General features: G+C 40.2%; 1 protein-coding gene across 4 annotated transcripts; it reads left to right on the top strand.

The window, feature by feature from the left end:
• Window positions 1-7914: 7914 nt before the first annotated feature.
• FUBP1 (far upstream element binding protein 1) lies at window positions 7915-18843 on the top strand. 4 transcript variants are annotated; one of them, XM_072128811.1, is made up of 21 exons: window positions 7915-8113; window positions 9791-9884; window positions 10887-10925; window positions 11008-11044; window positions 11615-11664; window positions 12033-12104; window positions 12334-12391; window positions 12483-12642; window positions 12726-12824; window positions 12902-13003; window positions 13126-13228; window positions 13308-13408; window positions 13843-13984; window positions 14980-15140; window positions 15257-15411; window positions 15492-15571; window positions 16680-16808; window positions 17122-17196; window positions 17289-17348; window positions 17711-17856; window positions 18134-18843. In XM_072128811.1, exons 1-21 carry the CDS (start codon window positions 8021-8023, stop codon window positions 18140-18142), a joined length of 1965 nt encoding a protein of 654 aa, XP_071984912.1. In that variant the 5' UTR covers window positions 7915-8020; the 3' UTR covers window positions 18143-18843. The 4 variants fall into 4 exon arrangements, with proteins under 4 accessions (XP_071984912.1, XP_071984911.1, XP_071984914.1 ...); XM_072128810.1 differs by having other exon boundaries at window positions 9791-9920; XM_072128813.1 differs by lacking the exon at window positions 16680-16808.
• The last annotated feature ends 1679 nt before the right edge of the window (window positions 18844-20522 follow it).

The raw sequence follows: 20522 nt of genomic DNA, 5'->3' as shown, positions 1-20522 counted from the left end.
ACCCTCGATGTATACTTCAAGTCAGCAATCCTCCCGGTGCACGGACCACCGTGTAAGCCTTCCATGGAGCGACACTAGACCATGACTAAGTCAGTATGACGAAACGCGTAGGTCTGATGTGTGCTGTTTTTACTTTGCTGTATTATGGATTTTAAAGCTTGGAAATAAAGAATCATTGATTTTATCTGCATCTCCCGTGAAATTGCTGGATTTGTTCTTGGATGCTATACTATTTACTAGGAATACCACAGGGTTGACCGTTCACAACCCTCCCCCCTTTTGATTAGGTTCATCCTATTTCACAAGTGGGAAACTCTCTGATACAAAACTAGATACAAAACTAGATACAAAACTTTTAGCCAATCAACAAACCCACCCGGCAGGCCATACCTCAGAAGGACAGACCAGAGGTTCTCATGGTTAACCCAATCAAAAGATTTTTTCTGATCCAAGAATAGCAAGTACCCGTTCCAGAGACCAGCCCTGCCCTGCTCCACTGCCTCCCGGACACAGAGTACAGCACTAAATGTACTGCAGCTTGGAACAGAGTAACACTGGGCCCTGGAAGGAGCCGTGGTGCAAACTGTACCAGCCGATTAAAAGGCTCCTTTGCCAACACCTTACTGTCCGTATTGAGAAGGGCTATGGGCCGCCAGTTCTCAATACGAGATTGGTCCTTACCCTTTGACAAGATGATCAGGGCAGACCTCCTTATTGACTTCGGCAAAGAGCCTGAGGAAAGACACTCATTGAATATCTCAGTCAAGTGGGGAACCGAAGCATTCTTAAAGGACATCTATGACCAGGATATAGGACTGTAAATCAACCACACTGACATACAGGTGTGTGTCCCCTCTGGCGGAATTTGCGCTTATGTAAGCTTCTTATGCTTTAAAAGTTATGTCAAGCAACACCTACACACTCTGGAGCCCCTCAGGCTCATTTGCATAATTTTAGAAGCCTTTTTTTGTAAAAAAAAAAAGGGCATAAAAAAGCTAAAAGTAGAACAGATCCTGCCAGAGGGGTTACACATCAGTATGTCAGTTTGCTTACAATCCTTGATCCTGGTGGTGGATGTCCTTTTAAGGTCTTATAAAGCCATCCGGACCAGAGGATTTTTTGAGGGCAAACCCTTCATTTGCTAGGCTGATTTCCTCTTCCCTGATCATCTTTGTCAAAACATCAAGAGAGGGGTCTACTCCTGGCTCAGTTCACCTTTTTCTTCTTGATGCATGCAAGTGCTTGGCTTGCGACACAAATTTAAATGTTAAATTCCGCGCTTAGTCTGAATCCGTCAGATCCTCTGATGGTACACCCCCCGATTTGTGTTGCTTGAAAGTCGGCGCGATTGCGGCAAAATCCGTTCGTGTGCACCAAATAAAACTGTTAAATGTGGCGCAAAACGGAAAAAGTCGGGAAACCCAACGAAAATGCAGTTTTCAAAATATATAAAAATTTAAATCACCTCTTTTTTGCTAAAACTCATATATATATACAGGTGGTCCCCTACTTAAGGACACCCGACTTACAGACAACCCATAGTTACAGACAGACCCCTCTGACCTCTGTTGAAGTTTCTGAATGCTTTACTACAGTCCCAGACTGCAATGATCAGCTGTGAGGTGTCTGTAATGAAGCTTTATTGATAATCCTTGGTCCCATTACAGCAAAAAATGTTTAAACTCCAATTGTCACTGGGGCCAAATTTTTTTTTGTCTAGATCTACAATTATAAAATATACAGTTTCGACTTAAATACAAATTCAACTTAAGAACAAACCTCCAGACCCTATCTTGTACATAACCCGGGAACTGCCTGTATATAAAGAGAAAAAGTTTCTTTAACGGCACCGCAAAAAAATACAAAAATAAAAGATGGGTGCACGCTACCACAGGACAGCCACGTCCTTCCACACATAGAAAAACAAAAATGAACGGCAATCCAAAATAGTGGAATAATTCAAGTGGTGTTTATTCCCAAGCTGCTACGTTTCAGCTTCATCTGAAGCCTTTCTCAAGCACAGAAAGGTTTCGGATGAAGCTGAACCGTAGCAGCTTGGGAATAAACACCACTTGAATTATTCCACTATTTTTGATTGCCGTTCATTTTTGTTTTTATATATATATATATAGTCACAAACAAGTTTTTAAGTGAATATTATATACCTGTGTTCATTATCTGTGATGCTGGTGTGCCTGATGCTATTATTCATTTACCTTAAAACAACATATGAAGACACAACCCTTACCCTGGTTTCCTGTCACTGCACCTTCCATGAATGTGTGACTATAAACAATAATGAATTTAACTGCAAATGAAAGGAGTATAAATACATGACCCAACCCAAGCACAGCTGGGAAACAGAAGCATGAATAAACCAAGTGTTTGGAAAACTGCCGCGACCCCTCGGCAATATTTACATACTGATTTCTATAAATGAGGAATGTACACTCAATGCTCTGTTCCCAAATAACATAGTATTGCAGTGTTTTATGGGTGCAATAAAGAAAAAGAAAATGTAAAACAAAAAAAAAAATAAAACTCCACATCCCATGTTATAGGCTTACCCATTAAAACAGATCAGATAAAAATTAAAAAACAAATAAAAACCTATCACATTTAGTATTGCTGCATTCTTCTCACTCTGATCTATAAAGATGATCCATTATGTTACCCACTTTGTGTGCGGTGTAAAAAGAAAATACATAGCAAATTGTATAAAAATGCTTTTTTTTGTTACCTCGTCTCAAGAAAAAAAACTTTGTAAAAAGTGATTTAAAACGTATACATACCCCTGGACGGTACCAATGTAGATTACAGCTCATCATTCAATAGAAAGCTCTCAACTAGCTCCATCTGTAAAAAAAAAAAGTTATAACTTTAACCCTTTAAGGACCAGACAATGTAAATTTTTTGCGTTTCCATTTTTCACTTCTCATCTTTAAAAACCCTGAGATTTTTCCATGTACAGAGTTGCTTTCAGACAAACATATTTTACTTCCTAGTGACACGGTTTCATTTTCCACACCGTTTACTGGGAAGCTGGAAAAAAAATACGAATGCAATGAAATTGCAAAAAAATACACGTTACCGCCATTTTCTTGTGGACGCAGTTTTTACAGCTTTCTCTGTGCGCTCCAATTGACAAGTCAACTTTATTCTTTTTTTTTATTCAGTTTTTTTTTGTGTTGCAAAATGGAGAAACGTTGTTATATAGTGATAGATCATTGATAGATTTTTTTTTTTTAAGAAAGGTCCGTTAATTGTACATTAGCAAAACAAAAACCTATAAATTAGGTATTGTCCCAATTGTAACAACCTACAGAATACCAGTAATATATTATTAATGCTACATGCTTATCAGCAAAAAAAATGTAAAAAATAAGATGCAAGAAGAAGATTAATTTTTTAGTTGAAAGAAGAAGAGAAACAATCGCGGCACTCACCAATGCAGTCTTCAAATTTTATTCACAGATATGCAGGTAATACAGGACGCCGACGTGCGGCAAGGCGACGGGCCGTTTCGCGCTGAGTAGCGCTTCCTCTAGCCTCTGACGTCATCCTTCCGGGGCGTGCGCATTATAAGCGCGAGCCCCGAGAGGTTGTCATAGATACATAGCAACAATACAACACATGTGAATGCGTACAAACTTGGACAGTCGTCCGTAACATACAGTGTGTTTAAAAACAATAACAAATAAGAGAGTACAGAAGAAAAGCACTTTTCCTATGTGGAATTCGGTAAGTTTTTTTGGCGGAACCCAGCGATGTTATTACAAAAGTCATAAGAAGACGCTAAGATCATTACGGTCATTCATGCCGAGAGGGCCCATGGCCCTGCACCTCAATATCCACTTAGCCTCGCGGCGCAAGAGTTCTCTCTGGCGATCGCCGCCTCTGGGATTAATTTCTGCTTTTTCTATGCCCGCGAAGCGGAGTGGATTGGGTTCATTAGAATGGTGCAGCCTCATGTGCTCAATCAGTCTGGGACAACCGTTACCCGTGGACACCGAATGTAGGTGTTCCCTTAATCTCGTAAACATATTCCGAATAGTTTTTCCGATATAAAATTTATTACATGTACATATGAGGACATACACCACATAAGTGGTTCTACAGGTAATAAAGTGTTTCACAACAATTTTCACTCCCCCTAAGTTTAAGGTTTTTGCTTGTAAATTATGCATACAAAAGTTGCAGTGTCCACACTTATAATTGCCTCTAGGAGCACCCTGACTGAGCCAACTTTGTCTGGGAACGGAGTATCTACTCCGGACTAGCTCAGTACCTACTGTGGGCCTGCGTCTAAAGGTCACAGGGGGCCTACAAGCTGTGATTTCTGCCAATTTTGGTTCCTGGCGGAGCACATTCCAGTGTTTATTAATAGCCTCACGAATGGCACCATCGTGGGGGCTAAAGTCAAAAGAGAAAGCAAATCTCGTGCCACCCTGGTTGCCACGTTTCTTTACACTGGAGAGTGAACTCCGTCGAGGAATTGCATTGGCTTTGTTGAATGCGGTAAGAATGCCTTCTTTTGGGTAGCCCCGTTGTATAAAGCGTAATGCCAATTCCTGTGCTTGTTGTTCAAAGCGTAAACTGTCACTGTTAAGTCTTTTAAGACGTAAAAACTGACTAAATGGTACACTGTTTTTGACATGCGGGGGGTGAAAACTACTGTGGTGTAGAAGTGCATTTGTCGCTGTGGGTTTTCTGAAACCTTCAGTAAACAGCGTTCCATTAACCACTTTCACCCTCACATCAAGGAAGTCAAGAGAGTCACCTCCGAATATAGCCGTAAACTTCATGTTCATGTCATTGGCACTGTTGAGGTAGTCAACAAACGATCGAAATTGGTCATGTGAACCGTCCCAGACCATAAATATATCGTCCACATATCTAAGGTATGTGCGTATATGTTTGGCGAATGGGTTGCGCAGAGAGTGGACAAAGCGGGATTTAAAGACCGTCAGAAATATATTGGCCAAAGTACAGGCAACTGGAGTGCCCATGGCCGTGCCCACTCTCTGCGCATACCACCGATCCCCAAACATAAATGCATTATGGGATAATACGAATTCTAATGCGTCACCCACAAAATCAACGTATTCAACGTCCTTATCCGCATTCCGCAGGACCAGGCGGACAGCATCAACGCCTAAGTCCTGCGGAATGCGGGTATATAGACTTTCCACATCGATGGAGACAAGATTAAATCTGTCCTGCCACACCAGGTCTTCGATGGCTAATAAGAAGGCAGTCGTATCTTTAAGATAATTGAAGAAAAGGACGTACATCCAGCTGAGCACGGAGAGTCGGCAAATGGATAAAATTGGCAGCATTTATTTAATCCTTTTAAAAATGAGCATGTACAGCACAGTACATCGGATGGAAGGAAAAGACATACAGGCAACAAGCCTACGCGTTTCGGTACATGACCTTATTCATGGCTTCTACACAATTTACTACAGAATTGCTTTATATACGTCACTTCCAGATCACATGATTTCACAGACAAGTTTTAACTCATACCATGCTGAAAACATGTATAAAAAGATATGTTTTAAAAACAAAACAATATGTTTTTACAAGCAATGCATGTTAAATAATACACGGGGGAATAGTACTTTAACAGAAGTGAATCAGATCTTGTTTCTTATTTAAACCATGTGGAACTCTCGTTATCTTTAAGATAAGCCGGGATGTCGGTCAGTAGGGGTCGTACTTTTTTAGTATTTGACTGGAAAAGATGGAAAAAGTGGCCACTTCCTGAAGACCAAAAAACTAGCTGTGTCCTCTAAGGGTTAAAGATGAGATTATCTATCTTGGTCATAATAAACATCTGGAAGGTTTCTGTTGCTAATCATGACCTGTAACTTTCTACCACAATGAATGGGACGTCTCACCTCTTCTCTTAACTATAAACAGGAGCTTTATTTACATGGTTCTTTATATTATTGTTCCCTCTTGTTCCTCTTTTACATAACAATAGATAGATGTCATGTACACACCCTGTCTACTGTGTCCTCAGTCTACCACCCGCCCTCTTGCGTAGCCCACCTTGTTCCTTATGAAATGAAGGCACGCGCTCCATCACTTCATTCACGTGGAAAATTCAGGAGCCCGGCTCTTGTTGTAGCTGGGACAAGAAATACTGAAATATCACAATATCAGTATCCAGCCCCTTTGCTCAGTGATGAGTAGAAGCAGCTTTGGAGCTGGTGCAGCCAGGAGTCTTCTTGGGAAGATGCAACAAGTTTCTCACATGTGGATTTGGGGATCTTCTACCTCTTCAGATCCTCTCCAGGTCCCTCAGGTTGGATGGTGAAAGCCATTTCCAGAGATGCTCAATCGGGTTTAGGTCCGGGTTCTGTCTGAGCCACTTAGGAATGGTCACAGATATACTCTGAAGCCTCTGCTTTGTTTTTTAGCTGTGTACTTAGGGTCATTGTCTTGTTGGAAGGGGAACCTTCGGCCCAGTCTGAGACCCAGATCATCTGGAAGAGTTTTTCATCCAGTATATCTCTGTACTTGGCCACATTCATCTTTCATTTAGTTACAACCAGTCGTCTTGTCCCTGCCCCCATAGCATGATGCTGCCACCACCATGTGTCAACTGTTGGTACTCGAACCCTAGGGGGTCTGATCACTCCTATCATATACTGCAATACTACTGTATTACATTATGCAGCAAAGACCCAGTGAGAATGAAGAAGGCTCAGCCCATAAGCCCTCTTTAGGCTGCGGTCACACATACCGCTAGACGTCCGTTCATAACGCAACGCTAGCGCACAGGGGGAGGTCCTCGGCCCGAACGCACATGCATTTCCAGAGAAACGCATGCGATCGGCTTAAAAATCGCATGCGTTTCCCTGGAAATGCATGTGCGTTCGGGCCGAGGACCTCCCCCTGCGCGCTAGCGTCGCGTTATGACGGACGCCTAGCGGTACGTGTGACCGTGGACTTATACTTCCCCTGCCACAAGAGGACTGTAAGTAACATCCAAATACAAAAAGGAAATCTAACATCAAAATGAAGCACGATAAACCAGTAACACAAGGGGTGCTCACCGTACCGTTCCGTAGCCGCAAAAAGATAAAGTATGCTCTCCCTTCAGCCATATTCAGGGCCAGGCGGGCAAACATTTGTGTAAATCCAGCAAAGGATAAGATATATATGAGATGTGAGGCAGTTGGGGGTTTTTTTGCAACTATTTCCTAAAGAGTTGCTCAAAAGTCACAAATTTTTCTACATTTGCCGATGTCTGCCATTTTGACTGCCATGACATGTACCTAAGATCAACCCCTCGCATTTTGGATGCGTTTAAAAACGCAACGAAAATGGCATGTGGGAAACTGGCCTCAGGGTGGAATTCCACATTGCTTTTTTGTCTGGTTTTAAAACGCAACAAAAAACGCAAGTGGGTGGGGGTTTGGCCAAACAAAAAGCGACTGGCACTTGTGTTTTAGGTGCGTTTAAAAAAACATGAAAAAACACCACATGGGAATCCACTGTCATAAATGGACATAAAGCTACTTATTTTGGATCTGTGTAAAATAAATAAAAAAAAGACCAATTTCTTTTTCCAGTTCCACAGAAAAAAAACATATAGATAATTATTGATTTTTTTAAATATATTTATTTGTATTTTATTTATTGTTATATATTTTTTCACCAGTTCTTTAATTTTATTTAACCATTAAATGTTAAACTATATGCACTTATTAAAAAGAATAATGCAGCCGGTCATAGGTCTCTCCACTCTCCCCCTCACACACCGCCCGCCATTTTCCTCCCCTCCCCTGGCTAAAGCCCGCCAACAGCAACACATCCCAGTCAGTCAGGGCAGGATCTCGCGAGAGTGCGCGCGCAGGCCAACCCCCAGCGAGGCGCCTTCTCGCGAGATCTTAGTGCAACGCGGGGTTAGCAGCGAGGACTTCGGGCGCCATTTTCTCTCTGCCCTCACTCACACGGTGCGGCGGCGACGACACACAAGGATCACCAGCTTGCGAGCTCCGCTGACATGGCAGATTATTCCACCGTACCACCACCCAATTCCGGCGCCGGAGGAGCTGTTAACGACGCCTTCAAGGACGCGCTGCAGAGGGCGAGACAGGTAAGGGCGGGAACGCGAGGGGAGAGCGAGGAAATGGAGAGAGGGAGCCCGGGCCTGGCGCAGGCCGCAAGGGTGAACGCGGGACATCCTGTGAGGGAGCCGGGGCGGAGGCCGCTCACTGCTCTGCCCTGTGCGCACACACACATTACCCTTTATCTACATTACCTCTACTTCGTCGTATTTTATAGCAATTTTTCCTAAATCACCTCAGTGTTTTGTTCTCACAAGTTTCCATGCGGATTTTGTGTTAGTCGGTTTTTCCAGCCTCTGAAGTGATAATTTTACCTCAGTTTTGTACATTTGCTGCAACTTGGGTTGTGTTCACATTGAGTTTTCTTCTGTGGAAGTTGTTACACAAAGCACTGAGTGGAGTTGTCCATTTTATTATGCCAAATACAGATAATTTTACACTTTTCTATTCTTTTTTTTTTAATTCAAAATAAATATTTCAAGGATATCTCTTAATTCCTGTACCCACCTGTATTACACCCCATTACTTAGCAGTGCAGCCTCTCCTATCCTATTTTGATTTTATATGTTCCCTCTTTCCTTTCATTTGCTTACAATCCTCTGACCCTACAACAGTGTTAACGATTTACATAGCTGGATGATGTGTGTATCCTGTGCTATAGCTTCTATACCATAAGTATACAGTCGGGGAGGATGAGCAGTGAGCTCCGTATAGCTGTGACCTGAAACTGTGCTATTCTTTAAATTGTGATCATACTAAAAATCTTTGGATCTTCTGGATATTTACATACAATTAAACTCAAACCCCCATACAATCAAACTACATAATCACCCACAGGATAGGCCAGTGAAGGTCAGACTGCCCCCCATCCCAGTAGTATAGATAACAACATGATTTCTGTGCTCTCTGCAAGAAGGTTGAGCAATTGTGCTGAGGCTCCATTCAGTTGTATGGTAACGTCGGAAAATGCCGAACACAGCGCTCAGGTCTATCTGGCACTTCCATTCAAGACCTTTGTGCTTGAGATAGCTGCGAATCCTGTACTTTTGTTAGGCAGGGTACATCAGCTTGAGGCGTTAACGTAACACTCTACTGAAAACAGTGCATACAAAATTCTCGCTGTGAAGAATCCTGAGTCTTTGGATTGTTAACTGGAAATGTAGTTTATAACCCCCCACAACCCCATGTATAACATGTTCAGACCATTGAATAGAAAGATCTTTCTGTAATGGGAGATTCATAGATCCCCATATGCTTAAAGGTGTTGGGCACCTTACCTCATGTTTTGTGGAAGTGTAGGGGGCAGGATATTGGGTAATTTAGCAATATGCATCCATAAACGTTCACTGCTTTTTTTAAGTGAAGCCTCCTGCCATTTTATGATGAGGTAAGACGGGGGGTTTCACTTTACATATCAGTAAAGCAGCACAGAACTTTTAATAGATGCACAGCCTTTTAGTGCCGAAAGCATGTAACTGGAACTGCTACAGAGAAACAGTGAAAGTGTGATATAAAGACAAAACTGATTGGAGACAGACTCATGGGATACTAGAATTGTACACACAGAAAACCTAAGTAGTAGTACCGGTCCTGTAGAGTAAAGAGGTTTGTTATTCTGGCTAAGAAATGAGGAATGATCAGTGAAAGGCTGATGTGTGACTTTTCTATAGTGAGCAATCCTATTAATGACTTCATTTCCCCAACAGATCGCTGCAAAAATTGGAGGTGATTCTGGACCACCGGCTGTTAACAGCAATGACTATGGCTTTGCTGGGCAGAAGAGGCCACTGGATGACGGAGGTGCGTTTTTTGATGTGGAACTTTCATCAGATTCACGTAGGTTCACAAACTTTATTGGGTGTAAAAGGAGGTCTGTGGTATACAGTTCCCCTTTCATTGTTGCCTCATGTCTATGAACTTCCTGTTTGTTTTCTGGTGACTTCTCTGCTGTTATCCCCTTTCCCTGATGTCATGAGGTCTTCTTATACAGACATTCTTGAGTCCTTTTTGGTCTTGCTATTTTAACGTCTGACTCTAGGTGAAAGTTTTACCTTGCAAATAACATTTTAATGTGTTTTTAAAGGTTGTATTATTCCTTTCAAACTTCTAAAATTACTTCCTCTACAGGCAGTCCCCGGGTTACATACAAGATAGGGTCTGTAGGTTTGTTCTTAAGTTGAATTTGTATGTAAGTCGGAACTGTATATTTTCATTGTAATCCCAGCCAGAACTTTTTTGGTTTTTTTGACAATTGGATTTTAAAAATGTTGGATTGTCATAAGAACTAGGATTAACAATAAATCTTCATTACAGACACCTGTGATAACTGTTACAGCTGTTTATTATAGCCTAGGACTAAAGTACAATAAATTACCAATATCCAGAGGTCCGTTTGTAACTAGGGGTCGTATGTAAGTCGAGTGTTCTTAAGTAGGGGACCGCCTGTATATGTCATTCTTGTGCAATAGTGTTTATCTATCTTGTATCTACCCAGTTTGATGCCTCTGGATGTCTGCAACTGTTGTATCATTGGGATGCTTGGGGGACAAATGTGGTCTTTTTCAATAAACTTCACATGATCATTTCTTGTGTTCTCTTCTCCTTTTACACTGAGGATTCTCTTGACTACTAGTAATTCTCTTGGGCACAATTTGACCCAATGCTGGATCTTGCCTTGTTTTGCTTTTCTTCTCCCGTAATATGTTCCAGGAGCTAACGTATACAGTCTTCTGTGTACAGCTTTAATTTCATTCAAATGGCCATTTTCAATGTGTGTGGTTTTTTTTTTTTTTTGTTTTATAGATCAACCTGAAGCAAAGAAAGTTGCTCCTACCAATGACTGTAAGTGCTCAAACTAAACATTACATTAATCTTTTATTAGGTTTGTTAGAGGAATGTTCTAATAGCAATCTTTCCCTTTCAGTCCAGTCATCAATGCCTCCAATGCACCAACAACAGAGGTAAGTTGTGTTGTGCTCCTGTTTCGTAGAAAACTTGTACATGACCTCCATTTTTTCCCCCCTGATCTACTGAAAACGAGTAGTATCAAAAGAAAACCTTAATTTATGTATTTTGGATGAAACCTATTTTTCTGTGATCGCCGAGTGTCCACCTGCAATGCTGCTGCTTCTTGCCGGTTTCCCATAGGCTCTGGCAGTAAACGGTCACTATAACAAGCTAATTTGTGTGGTTAGTCAAAAACTGTAGAAATTAAAAATGCAAGTGATCTTTTTTTGCATGTACATGTAAACATGTACAGATAGAACTCTTCTGTACACACATTGTGCAAATGAAGGTGTACAAAAGTCTTCTGAATATACTTTATGCTATTCCATAACTGAAATATTAGCGATGTTAACTGTGGAATTTAAATATAACTACATAATTCCAAGTATGCAGATGAGCCCATTTTATTTGATTTTGGTTCGCAGATTGAAATTGAAAATTATTGTAGCTGCCTTGCAAAGCAGGGCTACTATTCTATCATAAGGTTCTGGTCATTTAAGTATATAAATGTTTTTATTCTTTAGGGCTGTTCTATCAGAAGAGTACAAGGTCCCTGATGGAATGGTTGGATTCAGTAAGTACGCTTTAAATTCATGGTCTTTAAGATATTTTTTTTTTCTCTTCCTTACTTAAACGTAGGTTTAAATGGTGTTACTATACACTACTCTTACCACCTCATCCAACTCTGGATCCCTATCATTTCCAAGCAGTCTTTTTGACAACCAATATGTTCTCAGGTGGACATTTCATTGATTTCTTCCAGGGCTGTATTCTCATAAGACCTAATGAACATATTTGCTTAAAATTTAGAAATTCTGAAAAATGCCCTTAGATATGAGTAATATAGTTAAACTTCAGGAGTTTAAGATTTATATTTAAACAAAACAAATTTGAGTTAAGTTGCACTGTTTTCCTGATGTTGTGCTTTATACTTTCCCCCAGTAATTGGAAGAGGAGGTGAACAAATATCACGCATTCAGCAAGAATCTGGGTGCAAGATTCAAATTGCTCCTGGTAAGTTTTTTTTTATATATGTAATTTTACACACATCAGAACTGGTACAATCTGCTTTGATGATGCAGTGGTCTCTTAACAGAAAATGTGATAGAATGTACACAGTGGGCTGCTGCAAATGTAGAGCCAAAGTTGTGGTCCTGGGAAAATGGGTTTCCACCAGTAACCGTTTTGTTGTTGTTGTTTTTAATGTCTTCCATGTGCTTATAAACAAAATGTCTAATTTCAGATAGTGGTGGTATGCCAGACAGGTCCTGCACATTGACAGGCAGCCCTGATTCTGTTCAGTAAGTACAACTATTACGTTTTTTTTTTTCTCCATTTTTGATCTTTTTCTATTCTTTTGGAGCTTTATTGACTTCTCTTTTTTCACTAAAGAGAGGCAAAGAGGCTACTCGATCAGATAGTGGAAAAGGGAAGGCCCACACCTTATCATCATGGAGATGGTCCCGGAAATACAGTTCAGGAAATCATGATTCCAGCCAGCAAAGCTGGTTTGGTTATTGGCAAAGGCGGTGAGACCATTAAGCAGCTACAGGTACGACCATAAACTCTTGTTGTTGGCATTGCTTGTAAATTATTTTAGCCTTTGGTTAAAATGAACTTTTAAATTCAAAACAGGAGCGTGCAGGGGTTAAAATGGTGATGATTCAAGATGGACCTCAGAACACAGGAGCAGACAAGCCATTAAGAATTACTGGGGATCCATACAAAGTACAGGTAAGAGACAGAGAAATCAGCCTAGATGACTTAAAGCTCAGAATTCAGACTTTAACATCCTAAATTTATCTTCACAGCAAGCGAAAGATATGGTATTAGAATTAATTCGTGACCAAGGAGGTTTCAGGGAACCAAGAAATGAATACGGTTCAAGAATAGGCGGTAATGAAGGGATCGATGTAAGTATACTTCTTGGATAATGGGTGTTCCATTAATGTCCATCTGTCTCTGACATAACATCAAGGTAAATGGTATTAATGTGCCAAGATTGGTAATGGTGTATGTGTATATCTTGTTTCAGGTCCCAATACCACGATTTGCAGTTGGAATTGTAATTGGCAGAAACGGTGAAATGATCAAGAAAATTCAGAATGATGCAGGCGTTAGGATACAGTTTAAACCAGGTATGTGTTTTCCAGGGACTGGTTGGGTGGTTTAGAAGTACTTGTATATATGTCTTCTAACAATTGCTTTCTGTTGCAGATGATGGATCAACTCCGGAAAGAATAGCGCAGATTACTGGTCCTCCAGATAGGTGTCAGCATGCAGCGGACATTATTAATGACTTGCTCCGTAGTGTCCAGGTTTGTTTTAATATAGAAATATATTATAGATTTTCCACTTCTGGCAATGGAGTGCCGCTGATTTAGTTGCTGCAGCCAGGCTCAATGCAGCGTGTGCAGCACATACTAGCACATTTAGCCCAGATACTGGAAAGTGGTCAGTGGACTTCAATTTGAGTTGGATGCGGGGCTCTTTTCTGGGAACTGCACCCATCTATTAATGACCCATCTAGTGGATGTTAGGAATACCCCTTTAACTTTTGCATGGTGTTTTGAGGTGTCGCACGTGCCAAACACCATATTAGTTGTTGGTATTATTTTGTACTTTTAAACATTCAGGGCTTTGTGCGTCTTCTGGTTCTGTAACTCGGTAAAAAATGTAAGCTCCTGGAATTTTCCATTTGTTTTATGCCTTTACTAATTCCCAGCCTCTGACAAGTCTTTCTATTTTGCAGGCTGGAAATAATGGTGGTCCTGGTCCAGGTGGAAGGGGAAGAGGCAGAGGTCAAGGAAACTGGAACATGGGCCCTCCAGGAGGACTACAGGAGTTCAATTTCTTTGTCCTGACAGTAAAAACTGGACTCATAATTGGAAAAGGTTTTTTATCAGATTTGTTTCTTACATTTTACTGCTCCATTAGTGATTGCTGGTCTGGAGCTTGAAAGTAGGATAGGGATCCTGCATTCTTTAGTGTATGACGGGCAACAATGCTCCATATACAATTGCAACCCCTACTAAAGGGCAACCTGTTGCACATACAGCTAGTGACATTCTAAAGAGCTCTAATAACTGACTGACACCCCCCCCCCTCCTCTTTAGGTAAAAATGGTTTTGATCACATCCACATAAATTGCCTTTTACCTGTCAGATGGGGCGTGTCCTTGGCAGGGCCCTCCCATCTTATGCTCCCCATGCCTTTGCCTCACTGGTCACAGGTCCTGTCAAGTGACCAGAGTGACATCTCAGGTACTTTAGCCTCTTAATAGAAAACTACCCCATACATTTATCTGACCACATGGAGACACAGCAGCCTTCATGGACTGCTACAACTCTCCATCCTCCATGGAGGCTGCTGTGATTTCATGCTATGACATGCATGGTGTACAGTTTGCTATTCTTAGAAGACTAAAGGACCTGCGATGTCACTCTGGACACATGACATGAATGTAACACAAGGCACATGTAAAAAAAAAAATTACACGATTTCCCCTCTGCACATAGAGCTTTATTTGTCTGTAGTTGAATATTAGCAGTCGGTCCCTCAGTACAAGGAGGCGGAGCAGGGATTTGAAGAGAAGCAGAGCTGTCAGTCAAAATAAACGGGTGTGGTTCACTGCTAGCTTAAGGGAGAGAAGAGTCACAAAGACCAGACAATCACAAATTGCATATCCGAAAAACGTCTAAGGTACAGTTTTTATAGGTAGATCTGTGGTGGTAGGTTCCCTTTTAAAAAGGATACCAAATGCTTCCCATGAAGACTGTATTCACTTTTGAGGTTTTCTGCAAATAATGTATATAGCCAGTGTCCAAGTGGATGAGGATATTTGTTGTGATATGACTGCTAATAGACTTCTATTCTTTGTGTTTTGCAGGGGGTGAAACTATTAAAAGCATAAGTCAACAGTCTGGTGCCAGGATAGAGCTGCAAAGGAATCCTCCACCAAATTCTGATCCAAACATGAAGTTATTTACTATTCGTGGAACTCCCCAGCAGATAGATTATGCAAGGCAACTTATTGAAGAGAAGATTGGGGTAAGGCATTTGCTGCAGAGTGTATGGAAAAATCAGCTTTACCATTAACTGTTGTATCAAAACAATGCTTGATGGATAACGTGTGTATATATAATTTTTTTTTTTTTTCTTCTTAGGGTCCTGTAAATCCATTAGGTCCTCCAGTTCCGCATGGTCCTCCAGGTGGTGTACCTGGACCCCATGGACCTCCAGGACCGCCAGGCCCTGGTGCACCAATGGGCCCTTACAACCCACCACCATATACTCCTGGTCCCCCAGGACCAGCACCCCAGTAAGTATTGAGTAACTCTCCTTGTATGCTGTTAATTGGTTTCTGTACAAATTAACTGAAGTTTATTTTCTCATTTTAAGTGGTCCCCCTGCACCATACGCCCCTCAGGGCTGGGGAAATGCATACCCACACTGGCAGCAGCCGGCCCCAGCAGATCCAAGTAAGTTCTGTCAACTGTTTTTGTTCACCCCTCATTACCCCTTATGGAATATTGTCATATTTGATTAACATGTGTAAAATTGCATAAATGGGTTTGTGCTTGATTTGTGGTTTTCCCAAATTTTAAGTTGTATTGCAAAAAAAAGTATATGCATGTGCTTCATTGCCGTGATCATGAAATTTTATTTTTTCTTTATCCCTTCCTTTTTGGAATCATGAATGCTCATAATGCTTCATTTAGTGGATACTGGCAGTGGGTGACATGTTTCTTAACATGCATCTGTGCCATCCAGTTATGGTTTTTGTTGCACCTTATGACTCCACAACAATATGACCTAAGCCTTCATTCTCTATAGCATGTTTTGGTAGAGGTTTCCAAACAAGTGATTCCTCCCCTTCCCCATAAAGGTTTCAATAAATGTGTGGTGCTTGTAAGTGAACAAGTGAACATTAAGTTTCTATCCCCCAACGATAATTCTATGTAATAAGTGGAGTCTTGTGGGAATATATTCCTTGCCTACCATTGTCCTTGGTTACAGCCTGTATTCAGTTGCTAGTGTCCACTTTACTCTCCCATAATGAAGTTGGACAATTGGCGAAATTAAAATATACATTTTCTGGTGATGCAGCACTAACTAGATTATCGAGATTCTTGGTTTTAAATTTGCTAATGGGGGGGGGGGGGGTTGAATAGTTGTCCTATTAAATCGGTCAGCACTTTTTTTTTTTTTTTTTCCCTCTTAGCAACACAAGTTTTAGGTGTTGCATCTTCAATGCTATAGTTTTGTAAAAAAAATAAATAAATCTTTATTTACGGTAAAATGTAATGGTTTCATGATAAAGCAATTTCATGAAAATTTAAGCTTTCCAAAAATGCCCAGTACACAGTTCTTGTAGGACCCTTATATGCCGGATATTTCTGTAGTTCTAAATTGGTTCGGACTTTGTAGTGCAGGAGTAGTTATTACACTGAATCTCAGGTAGAGGTTTCTGGGGCAAAGATACTTAAAATATGAAAATATTAGCGCTTCACATACATAATGGGGGATTTGGGAATTTTAGAGGGGCTTCTATTAAGTACACTATAAGAGTGTGATGTTTAATTTTAGGTAAAGCAGGAACAGACCCCAATTCTGCAGCATGGGCAGCTTATTATGCTCACTATTATCAACAGCAAGCACCCCAACCACCTGCAGCTCCATCTGCTGGACCAGCCACAAACCAAACTAATGGACAAGGTAGCAAAACTCCTTAACTCCTTCTGTTTTATTTTATTGGCTCAAAGTCCTGGCCTTTTTACTCTTGACTTTGCTTTTTTTAGTTTGTCCAATATGTCACTTTCCTGTTAGGCATCCTGTGGATTGCCTAAAGATTGCCCCCTTTTTAGGTGGCATGTCAACCTTTTTGCATACACCTTACATGCTTTGCATGCAATCATTTGGAACCCTTAACTGCTCCTTGTTTTGCTCTTTTTTTTTTTTTTTTTTTTCTGACATTTTCATGCGACTTATTTTCATTGTAATGTTTTTTTTTTTTTGTTTTTTAATTTAGTTGAACCCCCAGCTGCACCCCAAGGAGGGCAAGTGGACTACACAAAAGCTTGGGAAGAGTATTACAAAAAAATGGGTATGTGAATATAATGGCTTACACTTGGCTTTGTGGAAGAACTTGTGTGTTTTTTGTCACTAAATTTTTCAAAAACCCTTTTAACTACTTAGGACAACAAGCACCTCCACAAGATTATTCTAAAGCATGGGAAGAATACTATAAAAAGCAAGGCAAGTATACTGCATCTGTTTCAGGGTCTTTGGTTATCTTTAGTCTTGGTTTACATTACAACTTTTGCACAGCATTGGCAGACCTTATTGCTACTTCCGCTTTATAGAACCATGGTCTGATGCCTCATTGAGCTTCTACCTTGCTAGCAAGGTAGAATTCAGCTTAGATTTCATAGTATAAATCAGCTTGAGAGAAAAAAGCACTTCATATAGATTTCTTGTATATTGATGCAAAGTTTGCAACCGTGGCTAGTGCTCTGGCTGTTAAATACCTTGAGTTTTTTTAAATTTTTGTGTGCATCTTGTGAAATAGGTTTTTACATGCTACTTGTACTCATACTGAAACTGCATTACTTGTTTAGGACAAACAGTTCCAGCTGCAGGGGCTGCTCCACCTGCTGGCCAAGCAGATTATAGCGCAGCATGGGCAGAATACTACAGACAGCAAGCGGCATACTATGCTCAGACAAGTCCACAGCCAATGCCACAGCACCCTCCTGCACCACAGGTAAGAAGTTAAAAATAGTCTTGCAAATTTTATATTTTGGGGAAATTTTATTCTCCCTTTCAACAAAAAAGCTATATTGCAAAGCTTTCCTGTCCAGCACATGTTTGTGTGATCACAACATTTTCCCCTTTCAGGGTAAATGAAAACATACAGGAAGCAGCCAACATTTATTTGTTTAACCCTTTTTTTCCTTAGGGTCTCTCCTGAGTTGGCTTCCTTAAAAAGGAATTTCTTGTTTTAACACTTTGTGTATCTCTTATGTATTTCCTCTGCACAGGGCCAATAATGCGAAGTGGACAGTACAGTATTTGCTTCATTGTGTTGGGGAAAACGTTTGTTAAATGTTTGGATGCAGACGCCTTGATGAAGATCTTAATTTTTCTTTTGGTTTAAAAAAAAATGTTTTGTTTTTGAAAATGTACATAAACTATCACTACTGACTGGTAGGAGGATATATTTCTGTGTAGAAATGAAGACTTGGTTTGTTTTTAGTATCTTAGTGTAGATGTACACATTCCAGCAAATGTATTTGCAACTATTATGTGGTCAATGCTTTGTGATACAAAATGTACTTTTTTCAATGTATACTTTATCACTTTTAAAAAAAAAAAAAAAAAAATTGCCTGTTTTGTGCTTTACAATAAATGATATGAAACCTCCTGTGTCGGTAAGTCGGATATGTGAGTATTTAAAAACTTGATAAATGAACGCTTTTATTTTATGAATACCTTGCAAGGATGAAATGCATAGGGAAGAGGCTCAGTTTTTTTTTTTAATAGCAGAAAATAGTTCACTTGTTTTCCATTGACACTTTAATTTTACTGTTATGACTAGACAACGTAACAACTTTCTTGCATGTATATAACTTTATAGCATACATTTTCCTGCATTAATATGACCACTGTTCAGACCTGTAAATTTGTCTCCATACCAGTTTACATTTTTATGCGCTTTGTTTTTTTTTCATAAATTGACTTATTTACTTACTGACTGTGTGCTGTTTTTTATTTTACAAATATGTAGTAACCAGTTTCCTATATTTTCTTTATACTGACTGCCACTCTAGTAGGTTATTGTATAGTACAGTAACTTGACATTTTTTTAGGGGAGAAGTGGTTTAGTGCAAATGTATTGTCATTTTATTCTTGTGGGTAAATTCGCCACTTATTTTCTGAAATTTATTCTTTATGGATTGTTTTGGCTTCCACAATCTTAGACTGAGTTGCAATTTCGCATAGCTGAGCTCCTTGCATGTTCAATATGGCTGGTTTGGGGTTTTTAAATTGGACATCAAACCGACAGATTTATGTAGGGAACTCTGCTTTGTGAAACTGCTCGAAGTATTGATGCAAAATAGCACAATAGCTCCCGTTTTGGCAAGAACAAGTGATGATTTTTCTATGCACTGTAAGTAACATGGTGCCCCATACCCATATATCTACAGCCCATAATTGTAGGGTTTTCTTTTGTAGGTAAGTATTTGTTTTGACTATAGAAAGATGACATGAGTAAAAAAAAATTGCTCTGTACACACTGTTTCATATAAGCTGGGAAAAGCTTCAGAAAATATATCTGTGGGCCTCAGTGAAGATTTTTGCCTATAAAAGGCTTGAATGCTCTATCAGTGATGGCGAACCTTTTATAGCACAACCTAAAACCTGCTCATTTATTGCAATGTTCCCACATGGCTATTTAAGCAGTTCTTTATTGCTAACTCCCCCCCCCCCTCAGCTCTCTACCTTATTGTCGTTTTAAGGAGCCATACCTTTTTGAAAGGATGGGAAATCCTGATTATGATTGGAGCCACTTTCTAGGGCAGTCACAATGTCTAACTCCTGCAGCTCCAATGATGAGTCAACCCTGTATGCACCATCTCACTGTTGCAACCCCAGGGAAAAAACTGGATGTATTGCTTAAAAATTGCACTGTGGGCAGCGGGTACTGTGCTGCCTGGGACTGCAGAAGGGTACCTGGAGAAATGTCTGGTGAACATTTTGCCGGGGTAAAAGCCTGCATGCATCCGTGGCCTAGGTTCGCCACCACTGTTGGAACATAGAATAGGCTGGCGATACAATAAAAGGTACTGCTCTTTGTATTTGTAGTCTGTCAATTTATACAGCCTACACCTTCCATCGGGTATATGTAGGGAAATTCCTGCTATATACCTCTTACTGTACACAAATGCAGTGTGCACAGAGCTCTAGTTCTGCAGGGAAACTGTATATGTGAGTTTATCTTCAAGGCTGTGTGCCTTCTTTTTACTTGGCATAAACTAGTCTGTTGAATTTTTAATTCTGACGTTTGCTCTTGTAAAATAAAGTATATATTGACTGAGTTCATCATGTAGACAATGTTTTTACTATAATTTCTCTACTGTACCTTCCTTTGATTTCTCCACTTCTGTCTATGAAACAGGTGGGGCGTTGAATGATATTCTGCATGACGTTTTGTCTTGATAAAGTCACTCGTTTATTGAGCTTATCTATATATACACCATTCAGATTACGTATGACCTTTACAATTGGAGGCTGTCTAATTCATTTCAGGTCAAAAATTTCTATATAGTTGGAAAGAGTTGAAATATTAATACATCAGTGCCTTCCCTGATCTTCCACCTTAGGTTCTGCTGCACAATGTGTCAGGTAAGCACAACCTAAGGAAGCAAA

This window comes from Engystomops pustulosus, chromosome 10 (assembly GCF_040894005.1).
Source record: "Engystomops pustulosus chromosome 10, aEngPut4.maternal, whole genome shotgun sequence".
Classification (NCBI taxonomy): domain Eukaryota; kingdom Metazoa; phylum Chordata; class Amphibia; order Anura; family Leptodactylidae; genus Engystomops; species Engystomops pustulosus.
This window is presented reverse-complemented; position numbering and strand designations above follow the sequence as displayed.